The 23,043-nt window shown below is 35.3% G+C and overlaps 1 protein-coding gene across 4 annotated transcripts in view; it reads right to left on the bottom strand.

The window, feature by feature from the left end:
• The window catches only part of SLK (STE20 like kinase), a 50,918-nt gene that overhangs the window by 17,318 nt on the left and 10,557 nt on the right, over positions 1–23,043 (bottom strand). For 2 of the 4 annotated variants that reach the window (XM_009643470.2, XM_035898961.1), the window contains exons 2-9: positions 12,485–12,649; positions 10,090–10,138; positions 9,150–9,299; positions 6,467–6,539; positions 6,054–6,248; positions 5,317–5,398; positions 4,194–4,322; positions 795–2,168 (exon numbers count right to left, since the gene is read on the bottom strand). In XM_009643470.2, the coding sequence (XP_009641765.1) occupies positions 795–2,168; positions 4,194–4,322; positions 5,317–5,398; positions 6,054–6,248; positions 6,467–6,539; positions 9,150–9,299; positions 10,090–10,138; positions 12,485–12,649 (2,217 nt within the window). Of the gene's footprint in view, positions 1–794; positions 2,169–4,193; positions 4,323–5,316; positions 5,399–6,053; positions 6,249–6,466; positions 6,540–9,149; positions 9,300–10,089; positions 10,139–12,484; positions 12,650–23,043 lie in introns of those variants that run through there. The other 2 variants (XM_035898960.1, XM_035898962.1) reach the window with 2 other exon arrangements.

The following is a 23,043-nucleotide window of genomic DNA, read 5'->3' on the forward strand; positions in this document are numbered from 1 at the left end:
GAAATAAATTAAATGAGCAAGTCTAAATTTTTATTCATATGTATTAGTCAAAAATCATGTCATGATGTGGCCGACAGAATTGGAGAAATCTCACTTCTCAGAGCTACTATTGTTTCATTACAAGAGAAGAGAGACCCCAGCTGAAACTGCGTCTCCGTTGTGTTAGGGCTACTGCAAACACCGTGAAGTCATGCTTGGCACAGCTATGCCAAGTGATGATTTTTATTTGGTGGTTTTTTGTTTGTTTTTTAGGTGTGTTTTTTTTTTTCTTCAAACCCTTGGTTATACAGTTACTATTCTATTACGGCTATAATCATAGGAGTACAGCATTTGGAATAAGCAAACTGGAGACACTGTCTGCCTTAGATCTTTTAAATCTAAACAGAGAGACAGAAGATGGAAGTGACAGGAATTCAATACCAGATTAGATAAGAGATTTGTCCTGTTAAATGTGGATTCTGTGCAGAATAAGGCATTGAACTACTATTCTTGAATATCATCTCTGAACTACAACCATTCAGAAATCTTCACCTTTAATAGTTAGTCTACATTTTTAAAATACAATTGTGCAATAAAATAATTAGCAGCTCTGTAGCTTCTAGCTTTGCCGCATAACTGCACAAAACCCAGACGTCTTTAGAGCGTGCAATTTTGAATATTTCAGTGTTATATTCCATGCAGTCATACTAGTTTCTCACTCCATTTTCTATGTTGCAAAGGTCAAATTTGGAGATAATTTTAGGGTCACACTCACATAGGATTTTATATAAAAATATATGATTGCTTATACTTACCTGTAAAGATATTGATCCTGTCTCTTTGTTTTTACTAAGGAAACTAGAAATTGACAAGTTCAAATCAATGCTGCTGTTATCAGCTGTAGAACCAGTGCCTGAATCTGCATCGTTTTCCTTCAAATTCTCTGATTCTAGCTGCTGCAAAGTTTCGGTATTATCTTTATTATCTGTTCTGACTTTCTCCTCATTTTCTTCGGTGCTAATACTAATACTGGGGACTGGAGTGACTTCAGAGTCATCAGCTTGTTCATTGACAATATCTTGAAGCTTATTCTTCGTTATTTCATCAGAAGTAACTTCCAAATGTTCTTTGTCTATCTGAATATTGTTTTCCTGGATATTCTCAGGTCTGTGCTCCTCTGAATTTTGGTCCATATCAGTCAGTTTATCCACCACTTTATTGGAAATGTCCTCAGGCTTGCTCTGTATTGCCTTCTGGTCTACCTTGTCTTTGATCTCCGTTTCCTCCATGCTGCTTATATTACAAATATCCTCATTTTCACTTTCTGCCTGTTTCTTGTCTACTTTGATCGCTTTATCTTGGCTTTCTGGTAGAGTTTCTTCAGAGCTGATTATCTCATGGACCTGCTTAGCCTGACTTTCCACTGGCTTATCCTCCGTCTCAGGTGTTTTATCTCCATCACTGATCTGTGTTTCAGCAATATCACCTATCTCCTTAATGCTGTCAATTCCAGGCTTTATTAGTTCCTTTTCTTCATCAGCCACTTTCGGTAGAGTTTCTGTAGTAGTGTCTATCACCTCTTTCTGATCTTCATCTTTCTTTTGCTCTGTAGTACTTTCTGCAGGGACCTTTCCTTCCTTAATTTCTGAGAGATCTGTTCTGTTCTCTTCTTTTTCACCAGTTTCCTTAGAAATGGCTTCTTCAACTTCAGTTGTAGATACTATTTTCAGCTTCTTATCTTTTATCTGTTCATCTCCCATGTAATTTTCTTTCTCTATTTTTAGGTCAGGTTCACCCTTTATTTCTGATTTTGCTACCACATCAAGTTCTTTTCCTCCCTTCTGGGTTTCCATATCTTCATGTGTTTTTTCCAGGCTTTCTGTATTCTTTTCAGCTGGCACTATTTTGCCTTGCTCATCTTCACCAGTTGGCACAGAACCATTCTGCACTTTTGTATCACCAACAGAAGTATCACATATGATATCAGCTGTTTTCCTAAAATTAATGTCCTCAGATTCATCCCCAGTTGTTTTGTCATCTGGAAATATAGTGCTGGCTTTGTCCTCAATTGCATTACTTTCTGTTTTCTCAGAAAGAGATTCCAGAACAGAGGCATTCTGCGAAAGTTTATCCTCTTCAGAGCTGGCAATACTGAGGTCAGAGGATGCACGCTTGTCTGCAGGTAACTGCTAAAAAATTAAAGGAAGAAAACCAGTTAATAACAGTTAATAATTTCCCAACTTCATTAAAGCACAGTTCTATTGAAGAATAACTGAATAGAGATTAATATTGTATTTACAGGCAGAGGTATGTGAATTTGATAATCTCTGAGTACCTCGCTTGGTATTAACATAGAACAAGCTCATGAACTAAACACAGGCTCTGAACAGAACAGTTGCACAAGAACCCTTCCCCATCTCTCATAATTTAATAAAATATACTGTGACTGAAGGAAAAGGGATCACGGTCAGCCCTCTGCCTCACACTTAACAGACTTTTCAAGAGTCTTTTTCCAATAACATTGCTTTTTTTTTTTTTTTTTTTAATTAGTTCAGTTCCCCGGTAGTCCCAGCTATAGTTGGATTTGAAAGACACGTCTCTGTGGTAGTTTGCCTAGGAAGAAGCTGAGTAGCTTTAGTTAATATTGCATTTATTAGTGCTGCACTAAGACCAACTTCTGCTTCATCAAAAAGAATATCCTTCCTTGTGTTCTTTGTTAAAAATGCCTGAAAACTTTTTGGTCTTTTTTAATCACTGTGAAACTCCATTAAAATGGTGGAAACCTCCAGCAGATCTGATTAAGTGGCAATACAGAACTAGAATAGAAACAGTTACATAACTGTAGAAATTGCTACTGCTGGAATACGACTGAATGTTATCAGATTACATACAGACAGAAGAATATACTAATAAATTATAAATTTAACTATAATTGCCTTTTCAGTCTTCAGTGATGGCAGTATCTCTGTCTGTATTTACTGTCAGAACCCTGTAATTTGCAGATCAGGTTTCTGATTTGCCATTGGGAACATACTAGCTTAGCTATTGTAACAAGCGTGGGTTTGATCATGCATTTCCTACCTTAAGGTTTTCCTAAGCATACAGAAGAAAATTCCTTTTAATTCAGAAGTGCATTTAACAGATGTCTTCATGCAATTGTTCTAAAAGCTTAGTGTTGATCTCCAAGCAGTTTTTAGAACTACCACAAATAAATAATGTAACTGCGTCTACCTCACAGTTTCCTAAACCGCTGCTTGTGTTGAGACACTTAAAATTGAGTCACAGGATGGACTTCACTGCAACCCTTCTGGGGACTGATGGCTTAGCAGCTAATTAGTGGAGGGAGGTGGTGGGTGATGCCTTAGGAGGTAGAGAATAAATCCTGGAGGAAGTTGGTGAGAATGCACGCTTGGAAATCTGCTGGGGTGGACATGGGAAGTGGTATGAGGGCCAGGGGAGGTGACTAGCGTGGTGAGGGGCGAGGAGGAAATGGAGGTGTGCTTCTTGTGCACATGCATTTGACTGCGTTACCACTGCGGTAATGGCAGCTACTGGTGGTACTGGTCACTGTCCATGTGTGTAGCACTTGAGCCAGTTAAGTCAGAAAGCACACTGCCTGTCTACTCTGCAACCTATTACCATATCACTGGACTTCATGGCTTTGCCCTTTGAGGAACTGAATTTGCATTGTAAGATTCTTAAGCATCTTTAGAAATACATTCATAAATGCATTCCTCTCTTGGTAAAATATGGGATTTCTTTGCTTTTGTTTTTGGTTTTCTTTGACAGCCATGCTGTAAAATCACAAACTTAGTTTATAGAATAATGGTCAGGTACCTTCCTTAATGTTTTAAGCATCTCATGGAATACAACTATACGTTTACTCATTCATCTAGCCATTTTGACTTTAAACCATTTATTTAAAAATCAGTATGTGATTTTTAAAATTCTATACTACATATACATGTAGAAATAAATGAAGATAATATTCTTTATTAGATAATATTATTTATTATTAGTTCTTAAGGAGTTTAAGAACATGCAAAGTTTAAAATGCCAGCTACTTATTTTGTAATAAGGTTACAGTAGGTTTATGCTGTTATTCTTAGAAGACTTGATGCAAGAGCTGGGTAGTACACCAGAAACTGAGTTCTCCGCATGAAAATGGTGATTGAAACTAGTTGCATATTTAAAAAAGTAAATTTTAAACTGACCAGAGAATTTTCTGTTTCTTCTTCTTCATCCTCATCTTTACCATCTTCAACTTCTTCTGTAACTTCAGCCTTAGCTTCTGCAATCAATTCTCTTATTGGTTTATTGGAAGTAACAGTAACAAACGGATGCTTGTGAAAATAAAAAATAAGCACAATATTAAGTGTGGACTTCATTGTACACAGTGAGAAAATCATAACTTGAAAGAAATATAACTTCAGAGAAATGTTACTTTGGTTCTCTCAAACTTGAAAATTCAGTTAACAATAATCATAACTGTCCTAATGTATATTTTTCTGCACAAGTTTTAAAGTCAAAACATTTGTATTGAAATATACTGTGTAAGTATTCTAACAAACTTGCTAAAAATACAAATAGTTCATTTATACTGACCTGTTTCACCACCCAAAGAACAGAAGTAGAAAGATTTTTTAAAAGGTTATTTTTCCTGGAAACGAGTTTCATTTCTTTTCAGTTCCACAGTTAAGTTATTTTCTGATAAGTTTTATCTAAAAATATTCTTTCTAGAAAAAAATCTGCTTTGTCTTTAGAACAATTTTTCCTAACAAGAATACAGAATTCTACATTTTTCTTTCAGAGGAAACAGCTACCTGTTCTTCTCCTACTGTCTGAATCTTATTTCTCTGTTTGGCCCTGCTGCTTAAATCTATTCAACATATGCCGGATGTATTCTGGATAAAGTAAATGCATGCTGACGTTAAACAGAATCAAGTGTACCTAGTCACATCTACTCCTGTTTAGCTATTCTGCAGTGACAGCATTACAGAGGAAGGCTGAGCACTAAAGCTTTTAAAACACCTGTCAGCAATTGACTACTTATGTAAATATCCCCTTCATCCATTATAAGTATCAAAGTATAAATACTTATGCAAAGTAATTAGTTATATTGCATCAAAACAACTAAACAAATAATTTGATCTGCACTTGGTATCATTTAATCAGATTTTACCAAATTAGGACCAATACAACAATGTTAAAAGCAGATCATGTAAGAACATTTAATTTGAAATTATTTAAATAGTTACTATAAAACTGTTCTGCTTTTAAAAAATACAAAATACGCTTGCCTTTAAACAATAGTTCTGAACAATTAACTCTTCCTACCTGTAGAAGTTGAGTTGCACTCCACCTTGCATCTACATTCTTTTCCAAACATTTCTTCAGAAAATCTTTAAAATCTGATGACCTACACAAAAAGCAAACATGTAGTGGTTCTTCTTTCGTCTTGACAGCAGACTAGCATATAGTGAAATACTCTTGTGCTTTCACATGCATCTACACTGCAACTCCAGGTCCTTCTATTGATTTAGGAAACCACAAAGATAGTACAGAAACGCCAAGACCAATGTGGCACAAATACAATCTTTGAAATGTTTGCCTGTTTATAGAAGAGTCTACTTCTGGCTCTGGATTTGTAATACACCACATCTGCTATATCACTGAATCACATAAAGATATTAAAACGACCAAATAGATAACGGCTCTTTAAAATGTTTTCTTTTTCAGATGTTCTTTAGATCTTTTACTGCATTTGTAAAAAGCTATTTTGCATACATTTTAATGCAAAATCTGCACAATATTTCAGTATAAAAGCTGCTATACAGAACCATGACAAAAATACCATAGTCCCAATTGTATGAGGAGATACATATATCTCTGTGTGTATATATATACAAACAAACATATATAGAATATGTACCTGACTATGCATAAAGCTAGTCCCATAAAGTTCAACAGGTCAATCTACGCCCATGAACCTAAGTTCAGCAAATAGACAACTTGGCATGCCTCATACTCAAAATCTACAAACTGGGTGGGAAAGTTGCAAGTAAAATACTAACCATTTTGAAGGCTGTGCTAATGTAGGTGGATCAGATTTTGCTATTTTCAGAAGCACTCGCATTGGATTTAATTCATGATGAGGTGGCTCTATTTGAGCCATTTCTATTAAAGTAATGCCAAGAGACCAAATATCAGCCTTGTAATCATAAGGCCTGTCTTTAGAAGTCTCGCACATTACTACTTCTGGAGCCATCCTGCAAAGAGAATAATGAAGTACTAGATTAGAAAAATGCACTCTCCTCTGTTCTGAAAAAAGTTCTAAGTAGATAAATTAACTGAAGCATTTCAAGAAGCACTTTCTACTCTCACTTAACATACTTACACAATATTGCATCAAGCTTGTAATATTAACAACAAAGGTAATATTAAGATATTCGTTCATACTAAAAAGTCATCAAAACAGTGCACTTACCAATATGGTGTACCAATAAAAGAATCTCTTCTTTGTATTGTTCTTGTGTTTTTAGCTGATACTCCAAAATCCGCTTAAAGCAAACAGTAAAATGCTATTAACTGGGTGGTGGAAAACATATTATATTTTTATATTTTACAGCAGTCTTTTAAAATTTTATATGTTCCAGAGCAAACATTCTGCAGTATTAAAACTTCAAAGTGAGACAAAAATATCTGTGTTTTGATAACTGAATGCCAAGGTTCTATAGCATTTCTAATAAAAGATATTGAATAAACATTATTCTCCATTGCTAAAAAAAAGTAATGCCACTGTTGAGTTGTGTGGGACAAGAGTAATGCATGTATTTATTGTAGGAATAAGTGGTTTAAATTATTTTAAGTAGAAAATAGTTTCCTTAGCCTATGAAGGCTGTATTCCTCAGACATGGCATTAGCTGTCATTAATTCAACAAATCATCCAATTTTTAATTTCAGGATTCAAATTCTCATAAAGCTACACTTTCCCTTTATCTTACAGGTTTCTTTCCACATGACTTTTCACTTTATATTAAATATCTGAAAGCTTGCATATGCACCTTTGATGTAACATCCAACCAGAAATCAACTTTATCTTTGCAATTAATATTACTTGTCTATAAAGCACTACATTTCTCATTAAGAAAAAAAGACAACATTTAAATAAGTGTTATATGCTTATTATAGATGTAACTTTCTTAATGAAAATCTAGAGATTAGAGCAAAGGGGCAAAATAGCCATATGTTGCTGTCTTTAATCTGTACAAAATTACTTGATGGGCTCAACACTTGAGAAGCCTGATTTTGCTCCGAGGAAAAAAAAAGCAAGGACTAAGAGAGCTACTTGTTCAAATGCAAAATCTGAAATCATAAGGGACTACAGATACTGAAATAATAAAACTCAAATCCTTATACAAGTAAAATGCAATGAAGGAAATTCATTTGCCATTCCCATATTTATACAAGAAGGAATTGCCCATTTCTGTGTGTACCAGATCAAAATACAAATAGTTTAAAAGGAGTAGAATGCTCTTGAAAGAGATGCTGTACACTTCTCAAAACTAAAGTAAATTATTTTTTTTTTTTTTTTTTTTTTAGAAATCTTAATTAGCAAACCTGAATACATCACTAAATGTACGTGTGGAAGAAATTTCCCTGTGGTCTGAGCTGTAAAGTAGTATCTTGACAGCCTGCATAGCACTGTATATCAGCTAAGCTTGACAAAAATCTTAAAATAGTTCCAGTCTGTATGAGAAGGAGCCAGGTCATGTGAGGCAAATAAAATGAACAGAAACAAATGATTCTCTCTCTGACCATGAGACTCTTGCTATGATCTGTAATTTCTTCTACAGCAGTACTAAGAAACTAAGATAGTGGTTTTATTACATTTATAAGGCCTATGAGACTGAGTCCATCACTAAATCTTCAGGCTTCCAAGAAAAGGCAAAACAGTAAAATTACCCGTACCTTGCAGATGAAGAGAAAGACACATGCAAATATTACATGTTCAAGTAATAATCTTGTGCAAGGGGATCCATGCAAAAAGCACAGATACAGTGAACTGATCAATGTAGCAAAGCAGGTTCTTAAATATTCTCAACAGAGATGATGCACTATACCTTGCAGAGACACTGTGATCAATACAGGTTAGGCAGTAGTTATATGGGAATTTAGACACGTCTTCCTTACATTTAAAAGGAACATCTGTAGCAAGGCTGGGAATTTAGAGCCCCAGTTCACTGTGGTGATCTTCTGATTTTCCTTACCTTTTACCCCCTGTGTAACTTGCATCCAAACAAATACAACTGATCACACAGTCCACAGAGAAAAGATTTTGAAACCTGAACGCAAGCTGCTACGTCATGGAACCCACGGTAAAGGCTGACAGTTTATACACATTTGCCCCGATAAAGCCCTGAACAAAGTGGATCCAGATAATTCCTATCTTTTCCTGACTGAATGAAGGGATGCTATTCACCACCTCTGTCAGTTCTTCATGGAGGAATCCTGATAGATTCCCTACTACATCAGAGAGAAAATGTGGATAACTACTTAAAATCATACCAAAAAACCAGGAATCAACATTAGTTAGCTTGTATTAATTTCTTCCAGGCTGTTCTATCTTAATTTCAGTGCCACAAACAACTAAAAAAGGCATGGAAAACCTAAGCTGAGTAATTACTTATTACTTCTCTCTCTCTCTCTCTCTCTCTCTCTCTCTCAATAATGGAAGACATAACAGTACTAGGTACTGGTCTTTGGCGATTGTCAAGGATGTTCATTTTCTAAAACAACAACTTCAAAGGGAAGCTCTGATGTTACCATAGTAAAGAGAAGTATAATTAAGAACATTATACTAAGAAACAGTAGGACCTGTGTCTGCCTTTAGGACGCTTGGTATAGATATTGATGACTCCTACCCCTGCTGATTTTGAAGCCTGAAGGATGTGCCAAGTACAGTCAGGACATTTACTCAAGCTTTTTTTTTTTTTTGTCTTTTTTCATAGCAGCAAACCACTTGCATCTGAAGAAGCTCTCATTGTTAGATTGATACTTCAATAGATATAGAGTTCAATACTGAACTCTGCCAAACTACAGCCTAAGGAAAATGCAATTATAAGACCATGCAAAGTTCTGGGAAAGACTTCTACATGCAACATGCTTACCTAGTTTAATGTCTCCATCTAATGTGAAAAGAATATTGCCAGCTTTTAGATCTCTGTGGATGATCTTATTTTCATGCAAGTAGTTCAATGCTTCCAGTGTCTGCCTGCATACCACTTTGATCTGTGGCTCTGTTAATGGCCTTTCAAGCTCTACAAGAGAAAGAGACAGAAATAAACACATTTTTGCATTTTATGTTGTTATGTGTTCATAGCAATCAGTATAGAGGTATATGTGAAAACTAATTTATCTGACAGATTCTCAAGATCATGTCAGAAAAACTTCCATCTTAAGATATTTGCTCCTTTCAGTAAAAATTTTGCCCCCTGTACCCCAAACCCTCCTCATTATGAACTATGTATAGCTACCTATCTGAACTGTGAAAAAGCTATACAATTTAGAGAGTGGTTCTGTTGTATGGTACACAGAGATGTTAAAGACTAGATCCTTTACTTACTGGCATTAATATTCACCTAATTTGTGAAATAAGCATAGAAAAATCTGATTTTAAGGCTGATGCAACATAAAAAATTATTACAACGTAATCTGGAAGATGGCAGGGGAAGGGGAAGAATGAGATCCTGAAAAGGGGTCACACAGATTATGTTATAACAACAGAGAGCTCCATAAGCATATGAGAACAACTCATCACATTCACTTAAAGGATCAAGACAAAATAGACTATATCAAGACTTCTAATGTGTTTTGAAGAGTAAATAAAATGCTTTAAAATTGAGAGAAAATTAATCTAACCTTAAGAAGTTATAATGTCCATAGATACAAGTATAGATGCTAATTTAAAAACCTCAACATTCAATACACATAGCACACCAATTCCATAAATATTTGCATTTCAAAAAAATATACATGTGAAACAAGTCTTACAATATATATATTATGATTTCAAAACTTTAAATTTGTTATTTGAAACAACTTATTTACCCAACATGACTGCATCTACTGCTCCACCTGCACAAAATTCGATGAGGATCTGTATAAAAAAAAAAGAATACACGAATTACAAATTAAATAGTTCCGCAAACTGAACCACTGATTAAAGGAGCATTATTGGGAGACCTGCGTTTCAGACTACTTGGCCTTGAAAATTAGTACACTAACCTCTGCAAAATATTGGTAACTGTTACACAGCTAAAAGTAGGGCTGTGCTGCTCAAGCAAATTATTTGAAAAATGTTTGGATATCCTCAGAAAAAAGTTTTAATCAAAGATAAAGTTTCATAATAAAAAACATAATAAAACAGTGAGCGTGTATCTGACTCGTTGCAATGTGATTTACATGATCCCTGCAAACTCATTTCTTGATTACTAAACTGTACTTCCATAGTATAATCTCACTGAAGTCCAAGCACAAGAGCTACCTGGTTTTCCAGTAGCAGATGTTATCTCCTGTTGTTTCAGAAAAGATGAAAATAGGGAAAAATACTCTTTAAAGTTACAGAAAATGAGTAAATTCAGATGTTTACATTCATTTTCCTCCATTTTCATTGATGCGTACAATACATCAAGGCTTTTATCTGAGAATCTAATAATACTAGAACAACTCCATCTCCAGTTCTCAGTTTCCATTTGAAACAAAAATAAACTGCAACTATTCTGGGGCACAAACTATGCTGACATGTAGGACAGAAAGAACACACACAAAGGAGAAAGAGGGTAGACAAAGGGAATGAGGAGAGCAGAAAGAGGAAAGGTCATCACAGACTGACACCCCACCCTTCCTTATGTGTTTTTCTTTTTTAATTTGAACTTTAAACATTGAATTATAATTTTCAGTCTGACAGCTAGCGAGTATTTCTTGTCAGAATCCTAACAGTCAATATTCTGAGAAATATCTTCTTAATTTTTTCCTTTAGAGTACTTTTAACATCAGAGTATAATTGCCCATAAAATAGGAAACCTCAAATTATGCCTTATACCGTAACACTTACATATACACCACTTAAGCTACGTATTACTTCAAATTACTGTTATAATTAATCCTCACAACAGTGGTACTAACAAATGTATTATACAATGCAAGTCTTTGTAAACCCTTTAAACCATTATTCCATTCACATACTTCTGCATACCTACTGCCAAGTAAGTCAAGTGTGGGAAATTGTAAATAAAGAATTTCTTTCTCTAAAATTTGCTGTTTGATCTCACAGTCTGACAAAGGCCTCTTTGGTAGAGAAATTGTGTTTCTAACACTGTAAAGCAAAACCATATTTTTATGTCCAACTATAATTTTTTTTCTTTTTTTTCCTCCACTAAATTCTGTTTACTTACCACGTCATCATAGCCTTCCCTTTGCCACTTTCATGCCTGTGCATTTCACTGTAACTATAAATCTGCAATTTTATTTTCAAACTATTTACTCTTCTTTCTTTATTCTGCCAGTGAAGCCTATCCACTCAGTTTCATAATCTGCCTCTACGCATACTTGCTTTCATGCTGACCTTTATGCATGGAAACTTTTTCACTATTCCACTATTTTATACAATATCATTTTACTCTGCATTCAGATCACACAAAGTTCTCACAAAGCTTGTAAAAATAAATCTACATCAGGAAACATGGTATTACACTTCCATTGTTTTCATACCTAAAGGATAAAGCATATTTTTAAGACTCCAAGAAAATTTTCTTTTAATTAGCTTAGGTATCTTTTTGAATGATAAACTTATTTTTTAAAAAACATTTGTTTTGTACAATTCTAAAAGCACTTGTAAGTATTACATTGGATCACCTAAAAGAATTATATTTTCATAGCTAAAGCTATTCAGTGCACAGGATATAGCAGACAAGTGATGTACAGTCATATGTACGCCCACTATACTTCTATGTACAAATTTCTATATTTTAAGTAAATTAATTATGGTTCAAGTCCTGGTAAAGTGTCCTTCCCGGAAGTACCAATGAATTTACTCGTATCTAAAATACATACTTCACAAGCTGACCTTTTCAGCACATTATTTATTTTTCAGCTGCGGATTCTGAATCTCACTCTAAACTGTGCTAATGTAATTAAAATCTGAGTCCTGCGGTTACAAATAAGCACTAAGAACTCTTTCCATACACCAAAATGAACTGCTAATTTCCAAATTTTCAATTCAAAATCCCGATCAAATTACTCAGCGTAGCTCAATTTTACAGTGCCATTTTCTAAGTCATACTCACAATTTACAAATTAGTATCAAAACTGAACAGTTATCACAATAGTGACAACCCAAAAGAAATGTGATTAACAAATGATCTTTTAATAAAGCCAAGAAAAAAAAAGTAATTTCAATAACCTTTTGAAATAAGTAAAAGCAGTTGAAGAAAAAAATACCTACCCAGAGATTGTTTTCATAGTAGAAAGCATCTAGGAGCTTAACAATATTAGGATGATCACAGGATGCTAAAATATCAATCTCAACCATGTAATCTTCAAGTTCTTCTTCTGATTTAGTATCAATCACCTTTGCAGCAGCCAGTACTTTCGTTTCTTTGTTCTGAGCCTATAAAGAAAAGTCACAGCAAACATATATATGTGAATTTCACCACACAACTGTCACCAGCAAAAAACCCACCCCAAGAAAAAAACCCTCTCTTGTAATTTCTGTGCTACTTTCCTGCCTTTAGTTTGCTTCTCTACAAGAAAAGAACACCTGCACATTACAGAATAGGTAAAGTCTAGCAGAAGAGGCTCAATAACTTTTTTTCAAGGTCAAGAAACAATGAAAGACAGGAATATAAAAATACTTCATTCTCATCACATTCTTGAAACCATCTTGCAGTCAATAGATTAGGGTGCTTACTATTTTGTACTCCTAAAATGAAGTTCTGTGCTGCTCCTCAAAAAATTCTCTATTAACACTTGGCAAGGAGTATTAAGTAGCCTCCACCCTCTTATTTCTGACTGCACATTCTTGCCCTTCTGACACTCCCCACATTGTGGCAGCACAGCTGCCTAGAAAAACAGATCCTCTCCCAGTAATCAGTATGTTATGCTCTTCTTTGGCCAGGGGCTGTACTCAAGCTCCCATGTGAAAAAGCTGCCAAACCGTCATTCATTTGTCTTGGCATTTTACTCTCTCCCTTTGCTTCAGAAGTCTAGGAGCAACTCCACAGATGGCTACTCATTGACGCTGGGCACACTGAAAATGCTGCCGGCTTCTACTTTATTACTCCACACCTTAAGACTAGGGAGCTAGAGCTGCTGTCATGATTCAAGTCAACTGGAGAACAAGATTTTGACTTGAAAAGCAAAAGGAAAACAAGACCTTTGGTACCCAAGGAAAAAAAAAAAACCCAAACCATTTCTGCTATGCGTTTAGATAGTCTTTGGGTTTTTTTTAAACATAAGAAATCACAAGCAATTAGGGTGATTTTTATTTAAAAAGCAAAAAATTTCAGAAGCCAGTTGCTGCAAATGCTTATTCACAGAATATTCTGAGAAACTAATTCAGCAAAACTAGGCAAGGTGAGATTATAATTTTTTTTAATATGTGAGGGATAAAGCAAATATTAAACACACAGCCTATATATGTGTGTGTACACACAAACAAAATTATACACACTTTCTAATAATTCTCTTGCAAGTTATGATTGACAGAATACTGTAACTTGGAATTTAGTAAACTTTAAACAAGAAGGTGTATTTTCTCAAGGCACCATGAACACGCTAGTTTGTCAAGGCATTTCCAGTGGTTACCTTTTGTCTCTGAAGAAATGAAGTTGTTGGACTAAAGTCCAATTCACCAATTATATGTAAAGACCATGAAGAAAAGGCCTAGATTTACTGCACCTAGCTTTTGACATCCAAATGAAGTTAAATGAGAAGAAGGGACATAGGCTCTCCTCAAAGCAGCAAAAGACAAGAACCTGCAATTCCAACTCCTGATGCAAGGCATCACAATCCTGGCTCTGCTGGTGTGGCTGCTGCACGGGGCATCTTGGCCCCAAACCTTGTTGGGATGAACCCAGGACAGGACACAGCAAGAATCCCCAAACCTGACTTTTGTCACCTAATCTCATTATACTCATGTCAGACAAAAGCTGACGTGAGACAGCAAGTATGAATTCTTAAGAATGATTTCCAAGGTCTAAATATTATTACTTTCATAGCCATAAATAGTTCTTTCAATGTGGCAAAAGAGAATAAAATAGTTCAAGATAAATGCTTATGATAACATTCAGTAAAACACCAGTAACAACAAACCACACTTATAAGCAGTCCTAGCTGATTCATCTTATGTTGAGAGGAAAGGTTTTCCGCAACATTTGTTTTTATCTCAATGTTCTTTCCAAAACAAAAAACAACCAATCTTCCCAACTTCAATATTTGCCCTCCAATTTTTAACAACAAAGATAAAGGATCTGTGTAATATTATTCGAAAACAAACTACCGAAAACTTTTCCAACACACATTCTAATAATAAAGAGAAAAAAAGACTGCTTAGTAACACAAACATCATTTGTTTTGGTTTCACATTTTACAGCAAGAATGAAAGACCAACCTTCCTATTCTAGAGCTGCATTGTAAATTAAACATAAAAGATGAAACAGATGTCTGACTCCACAACAGAGTTAGACTTGGTAGCTTTACATGTGCAGGAAAATGGTTATTAAAGCACCTTTCTAAAGAATTAAAGTATTAACTGTAAATTTACTTTTTTGAAACATGCATGGCCACATGCTCTCCACTGTACTTTATGAGAAGAATACTTAAAAAAAAAATAATTTTGAAATTCATTTTTACACAAATCTGCATGTAAACTATGTAATGGTAATAATATTTTTTTAAAATAAAATTATTTTAAACTTCTACATTGTGTAACAATAACAGATGTTACTGGTTTTAGATTCAGTTTCACCTCTGAGAGCGGGCAGCATTGGTAAATTAGCGTGCATGATTACATGCTAGGGAGTTTGCTGCATTTATAGCATATATTGCTTTTTTCTATTGACAGAGTACTTTGTATTTTGATTTTTCCAGATCCTTTTGCTTGAAGTAACTAGAAATCTGCTCTGAATAAGTTTCTTTTATTTCCTTCTTGTGGTAGCTCTACTAAAACACCTCATTAAAAAACAGAAGTGATTATAGAGACAGTATGATTATCTTTATGAGCATCTTAACAATTATAAACAAAACAAATGTTCATCTTTGTTCTGACTTGAGATAGTAAAATTTTGTAGGTCTAGATCCAGGTTTTTTTTCAAAATCTCAAAAGAAAAAAAGCTTTAGAATTAGCGTATTTCCACTAGGTGTTTCTGAGGACAGATAAAACATTTTAGGTATACATCAAGTTACACTTGAAGACAAAGAAAATATATATTTTAAACATGATTTTAAAAGTTCTTTTTGAATAAGGAATTATTCATCTCCACCCCACAATGCACTCTATAATAAATACTCATCTATGTGACTTGCTGTAAGATGCATGTAAGAAATACGCTCTTTTGAACTGCGTAGGAGAGGATTTTGCTGTTTATGCATAAGATTTATGTAGCACTGTATTGTATGGGAAAAACAACCCCTCTGGATTAAGAGGAACAGAAAGCATTTACAGCTTTGTGTAGGCATGTTTGTTTTTTCTAGACTTTGGCTGAAGTCTCTCTTCTGCCATAACATTCTCCAAAGGTCAGAGCAGGAGTAAAAACGTTTGTGTAGATGCAGTCTTGATTTGCATATACTCATTTTGCATTTGGGTACATGCACATTTAAAGTCAAATAACCATTCATGTTATGCAGAGGTTCTGCCCTTTCAAAGTATGTCCTGTATCAGTAGCCCAGCATTTTCTTCCTCTATTTTAGCTCTCAACTACCAATTCAAGTTACTCCAAACACTCTGCTTAAATACATTTAATTCTGCTTCCATGTCAGGTGATTAAATCTTCAGTCCTACCCCAAGAAATCCAAACTGGCATCTTCAGTGGTTACGGTTCAATCCCACCTTATGTGCAGCCACAGAAGAAAGGGGTGAGAAAGATACTCTTTCTTTGCATTAACAAATCTCATCTTTTCAAAGGATTCGTACAAATGGCTGAGAACTGAATTTGAATAACTCACTCCCCCAAGATCTGACTAATGCAACATGACATAGATATTATGAAATACATGCAACAATACATAAATATTGCAATCCTTCCACCAAAACTTCTATTTGGATTATGTATTTCAGGTTACTGCAGCAAACAGTAAGTTGGAGAGAGACAGTATGCACAAGGGAATAGCAAACTGTATGTTACAGCACGGTTCCTGCAATGGATGGCACAGTCTCATTACCAGAAAACACATTAAAAAGTACTTTTATTCTCCTAATTCTAAGATAAAGTACTTTTAGAAAGACAGATTGCAGGTTTGCATAGAATAAGTAAGATCTCATAAATTAGAACTTCCAAATTACTTTCTGAACCTAAACCCCTCACAAACGGCAATGACATCTATGTCACAAAAATGTTGCAAACACTTGAAAATGTATCAGTACAAGAAAGAATAACCATTCTACAGAAAACTGGGATCTGCAAGTATGGGAAATTAGTGACTCCTCCCTATCAATCCTGGATTTCTATGCAGTATCATATATCCAAATATAAGTTCTGAAGCCATAAGCTTTGTGACGAGACTGAGAGCAGAATATCAAAAGGCAGGTTACTGCCTGGGCACTCAGCCAAGGCATTGCACGTTCCCAGCCACGGACAGCAGGGAGAGCAGAGCCACTGTTCAGAGTAATAGGATTACAGCTCAGAGAGAATGCATAGTCTTTCATCTTCAGATGACCAATATGAAGTTTCAGCCTTGGTTGTGAGGAGCTGCTTCAGTTTCCTAGCACCAGCAAATGCTTCCTTCTCCACTGTGCAGCTCCCCGCCTGCGACATAGCATGTAGACATCTAAAAATTAAACGCTATTGACAACCGAAAAAAAGTTAAGGATGTCCTTCACCTATTGTTCAGCCAACAGGAAACGAAGCTGAGACACGAGATAGAAAATTGTTCATCACCTGTCTTCCTGACATGTGATCGCTTCTGAGATTTTATATAACCACACTGCATGGTTTGCAGGCAGCAAAACAAATCAATTAAGTAGCTTTTCCTTTCTGACTCATTCTTCTCAACAAAACTAGAGTCATAATCATAGATCATCAAGGTTGCCAGAAAGTGAAAAATACGTGCATCCCTATTCAGCAAAGGATGTTTTCACACATAAAAAGCTACACTTTTGTCAGATCTAGCTCCATATATGCTTTCTGATGATGCCTGAGTAATCGCTACTGAAAAACTGTCCTTGCACAACACAAAGGCAAGAGCTGTTTCTCAGAGCTACCAGAAAGCAGTAGATCCCAGGCTTTCTTAAACATATGAACTAAGGGAAAAGACCTGCTATAATTTCAGATTTTAGCAGCCTGATCAAATAAGTCTGTAATAAGTATTGTGGCCTACTGGAAAAACTACACTGGACTTTGTTTTGTATAAATTTACTATACCATATTTGGCATCATCCTGTGCATTTTGAAACTAGACCCCCATGACTGACCAGTATCAAGTGTTCAGACTTCTTTTCAGAACATGGAAAGGTGTTCTTTATTAGTGAATTTTAGAAAAAAAAATCTACGCTAATTAATCAGATAAAAGGAAGCATTTGTTCTAACACAGAATGTTGAGAAATGTAATTAAAAGTACCAGTTTGAACTCAAGAGCAAATAGCTACCTCTGCAACATTAAATCACAGTTCTTACAATAAATCACAAGTTAGGCCAATGAAGGAGATGGCAACCCCCACAGATTTCTGGAAATTAAGGTGAGACAGTAATTTCAAAGAAGCTACGTTATTTTGCACCAGTCTTCACCACACAGACTTTGAAAATGTAGTAGTAATAAAAACAAACCTCTAGAGAATTTCAAATTTTTTTTTTAATTACACATATGGTTGGTCCAAGGAATTAAAAACCAGCTAACTTCAGTTATGCCTCCTAAAAGTTGTTGAAGTAACTGTTACAAAAGAACTATTCAGAAGATAATGAAAGGACATTATCTACCAAAGGTGATGATACAACCTTAAACTAAAGCTCATCAGCCAAAATTTTTCCTTCCCTGCACAATGTATCATAACTACCTACCATACAGTTTCTTCTACTTAAGAAATGTTTAATGCCAGGGAAAAAATACTGAAATAGCAGAGTAGATAAAAATGTGTCTATTTCCTACAAGCAAACAGTGCTTACCAACAAAGCAGAGCCCAGGGTTGAACCCAGACTACTGAAGTATGTCTTTGTGATACTGTGGTCTGGTGCTGTCTTTGTGGCTATACTAGTTTTGGAGCGGTTTCCATGACGACTTCACTCTGTTAACATTATCCATGTACTTCGTACTTATTGTGGTTCTTCTGCTTCCTCCATAGTTGGCTTCTGAGGATTACACAAGTTATTTTTGGGAGTGGTATGGAATATAATTTTCATGTTTAACCTCATGATTCCCTTTATGTACGTTCATTAATTCTGTGGTATTTCACTTACTAGCTAAGCAGAGTTCCCATCCTGATTCATACATTGTGTCACTGAAATCCAAAGGAATATTTCTACGCATATTTGAAAAGTACCAGGGCTGAACTAGAAAATATGTACAAAATAACTGAAACAGTCCTTTAGAAGAAACTTTACAGAGGAGATTATATCAGATTTTAGCATCATCATTCTTAAGCAAGCAAATCTGTTTAAAAAAAACAGAATAAGAGTAAGAAAAAATAAAAATTGCTAAATATTGGCAAGAAAATCTCAAAAATCTGTTATGCTGTTTTATAACAACATGTCATTATTTTCCCTCCTCTTGTTGCACGATAGCTCACATCAAAGCAACAGGGAAAACCAGCTGACAATATCGGGAAAACATTTGTAACTAAAGCATTAAGTGGTGCCAGAGGTATAAGTCCAAAGGACTGATGTTTTTTTCCTAAATTCAGTCATAACAGCTGTACATACTACTAGCAAAAAGAGCATTAAAATACACAATTTTGCAATCAACTCCTATATGTGAGATGGGGGAGGCGTGACAAATTAAGATTTATCCCTGCAGTGCTAAACTGCTTTACTAGTATCTTTCATCTGCAGAGGACACTAAGAGTGGCCTGCAGAGGTTTTCTCCATTTTATCCAGACAATGTCAGCCCCAAAGTGACTTACAACTTTCCAGGAAAGATAGTAGCCCAGTGTATCTCCATCTTGGATTACAGATATCCTACTCTTATTTACTCAGTCTCGTGTCATTAGAAAAAAAGCAAACCATAATGCTTACTGCTTATTACTTTACAAGTTTCTTCTAAGCCCCTACAGCTTAAAATTAAGCCTTCATTCTGGCAATAAACACATCTTTATTCCAGGTGACAGAAATTAATAATGCTTCCAAGAAACAATGATATCAAGAAGTATTTTTTAATCAAACAACAACTGCCAATTCTAGCTGTTCACTAGAATTACTTTTAAGAAAACCAACAAGCCAGAGTTGAAGCTGTCTCTAGACTGTTGTTTTTTCAGAAATATATCAAGCTGCCAAGGTTGACAGTTGAGAATTTTATTATTTGCTCTTGATTGATTTATGATTTGTTTGAACACAGGACTTGAACCCCTGATTCCTTTACCTGGGAGGATTCTAGGTTATAATCTTGCTTCTAGTCACTTAACATCTGTAACGATGCTTTGGTTCACTTGAGATGAGATTTCTTTCAACAACACTGGAGCACAGAGCGCCAGTGGTACTCCTGCTAACATCTTCTCCCAGGGAGACATTTGGAGTTGTAAAAGCTAGCTGCGTAGCTTCCTGCAAACAGATACACCACAGAGCATTTTGGCTTCATGTAGCACTAAGTAATTTTGTTTACTAGCACTTCACAGACTACAGAGTGTACATTCACAGATGTAACATGCATCAACCTAGGATACTTTTTTTTTTTTCTTTAAATAAAGTCTCTAGGCCAACCCACAGTTCCTCCTTACCCTGTTCCTTGGGGTTAGGTTACAAAACAAAATTAGGATCTCCTCTGCCCAGAGCCTTTAGCCAGATCAGATACAAGATGGCTACAGCTGTTTGCTGACCCAGCACAGCTATTCATGTATAACAAAACAACAAGAAAGCGCATCTGACTTGAGCATAGAAAATTATGTCTTTCCAAACTGGAAATGAACAAGTCAACAAAATAATAAAGAAAAATGACAACTTCTTTGGACTTCAAGAACACTTCAACAAAGGCCTTCTGACACGTTACTAGGGAAACCACATAGTCACAGAAATGAAATGTGGCATACTCATTAAGTTAAAAAAACTTGCTGTCAAAAAAGTAAAGAGTATTATTAAAAACTCTACATTTCATAGAGCAGAAGGAAGGCATTTGAGGACCTGTACTAAGACAATTTATTTTATATATTTGTTGTAGAAGATGATGGGATATAACAGATGTAAAATAACTGTCATTTAAAGTGTATACACCTTACTAGCTCAAAAATACAGGCAGTTTGGGAAAAGGTTCTGTATAAGTTGATACTGCAATGTGAACCATATCCAAGACTTGCAATGAGTACAGCTAAGTTGCCGGAGGGGAAAGATTAAATAAAACAGGATGAAGCATTATCACCCCATTTCATTCTTTGTCTTGCTAAAGTGAACATTAAATAAAATACACTTCATATATTTTAAGGAAAAAATATAAACTATATAGGCAGTTTAAGAGTCAGTATTTTACAAAAAACCACGGTTGTAACAGTGGGAAATGAAACACAACTACATCAATGCCACATTAAAACTGGCGACAGCTCTTGCAAAACTATCAAAGCATATATTCTGTTGCTCCATGCATACTCTAGTCTGTTGAGATGAAACTTCCCCTATTTCTGAAGCAAGAAAAAAGGAAGTGGAGTAGCTTTTGACAGCTTTCATAAAAAAGCTGTATAACATCATCCCTGTTTTTTAAATAAAATTGTTATAGAAACCAATTCATATTCTTTTTATGGCATTAATGTATTTTAAAATAAGAACAGGAAATTTAGAATTCTAGAGGGAAGTTATTGCTTCCTTATGTACAGATCTTCAAAACAATTTAACAGAAACCAACTGCAAAGACAGCAACAAGAAAAAAAGAAATCAATATAGTTAAGCCAGCATCTTTCAGCTCTCTTTAATGTAAGCCAAGTTATTTTCAAGTCAGTTCTACAATGAACTTCATTAATTACAAAATTCACTATGATCATGTATGCTATTTAACACTTATACAGTCTGTGACTTGCAAGTAGTTTTCTTCCGAGTCTTAAATAATGACCCTAAAGCTACACACCTCTCACAAAAATGAAGTGGAATCTGACATGCAAGCTAGAAAGGTTGGCTCGCATACCATTTATAGTGCGACCCAGCTATCCTTGCGCCGCAAGTACGGCATCTCAAGAGATGAGAAAAAGAGCCATCTGAATAAACATTTGGTATTCCTTGAAAATTGGCTATTCAAGTGCCACAAAAATAGCATCTTGGGTTCTGTAAGTAAACTTCATTCATATTCAGCACAGTAGTGGAACACGTTGCTTCTGATGTTGCCTTTCAGATTAACCATTTGGTTTGTTCGGGGGCTTTTTAATTGGTGTATTTAAACAACTAAACAATTTAGAAAACTGACTGCTCTGAGAAACTGTATGAATGCCAATCCTATTATTTATCAGCCGATTTCAAAAGAAATTTTAATTTAGAAGCATGCTGATGATGATCATCATTTTCAAATTCTGACATGTTTTTGCACTTGCTGCTTGTCATTTTACTGATTAGTGTAATTAATTCAGAATTTACCTAATATGCTAGCGATAAATACAAATGGCCATAGGAATAATCTCGTATACTTGATAAAATGATTGAAACCAAATCCAGATTATCAAATCAAGATAAAATACTTCAACTCTCTTTGCAGAGCTTTACACACAAAATAATGCAAAGGGAAAACAGTTGCTTTACTCAGACTTTTGCAACTAATGAACTTCTGAGCTTCTACCAGTAAAAGACTTTCACCCAATGTAGGATCAACGTTATTCCTCCAACAGAACTGCTGCGTATCATGATAAGGTTAAACACTGCAAACAGTTAAACAGGCCTGTCCAAGAGGAAGTACTGTTCTTGTCTCTTAATAGTGTGGCAATGGTACTTCTAATGGAATTATGAAAGCTTTATTTTGCCTGTGTCCCCAAGAACCGACAGCAATGAGGATACACCAGCATAGCTGTTAGCTGAAGTAGTTTTCTCTTTGACAAACTTCCCCCTTTCTCCTACTCCTCCTTTTCTCTCATGTTTATTTTTCTATTCTTTTACTAGGCTGAAGGCTTTTTGAAGCAGAGGGCTATCTTTTGTTGTATATTTGTACAGTGAGAGGGAATGCAGAATTCCTCTCCTTCTGGAAAATTACCTAAGTCCTTTCTTGCTTCAAAACACTCTGCTCACTCTGAAATTCAGTTCAGTTTCTGTACTTTCCTCATACAGGTAAGTTTAGTGCCAAATAAGAAGTCTTATAAAATTGTCATTCTTTTCTAGCAGTTACGCAGCACACTTAAAGTAGAGAAAAGGATCACCGCCTGAAACAAAACTGGGAACACTAGCTTTCAGTAAATTTCCAGTTAAAGATATGTCTACATAATAAAATTCTTCTAGCATGGATGTCAGTGATGCAAAGGGACAGAACTACTGACTGATAACAATACCAACAGCAGCATATAGCAAAACTGCCTTTTTATCAGTACTGTTGCTAACAGCAGATGATTTATACAACACAAGTACATCTAGTTTTTCTTTTGTCCTGACAAAAAGCACTCACCTGTCACACCTTAACAACTTCAGAATATCAATATGCCACCTTGACACTTCCCTTTTATAGCTATTTAAGCCAATGCTGACA

This window comes from Egretta garzetta, unplaced genomic scaffold (genome assembly GCF_000687185.1).
Source record: "Egretta garzetta isolate BGI_Z169 unplaced genomic scaffold, ASM68718v1 scaffold8, whole genome shotgun sequence".
Taxonomy (NCBI): Eukaryota; Metazoa; Chordata; class Aves; order Pelecaniformes; family Ardeidae; genus Egretta; species Egretta garzetta.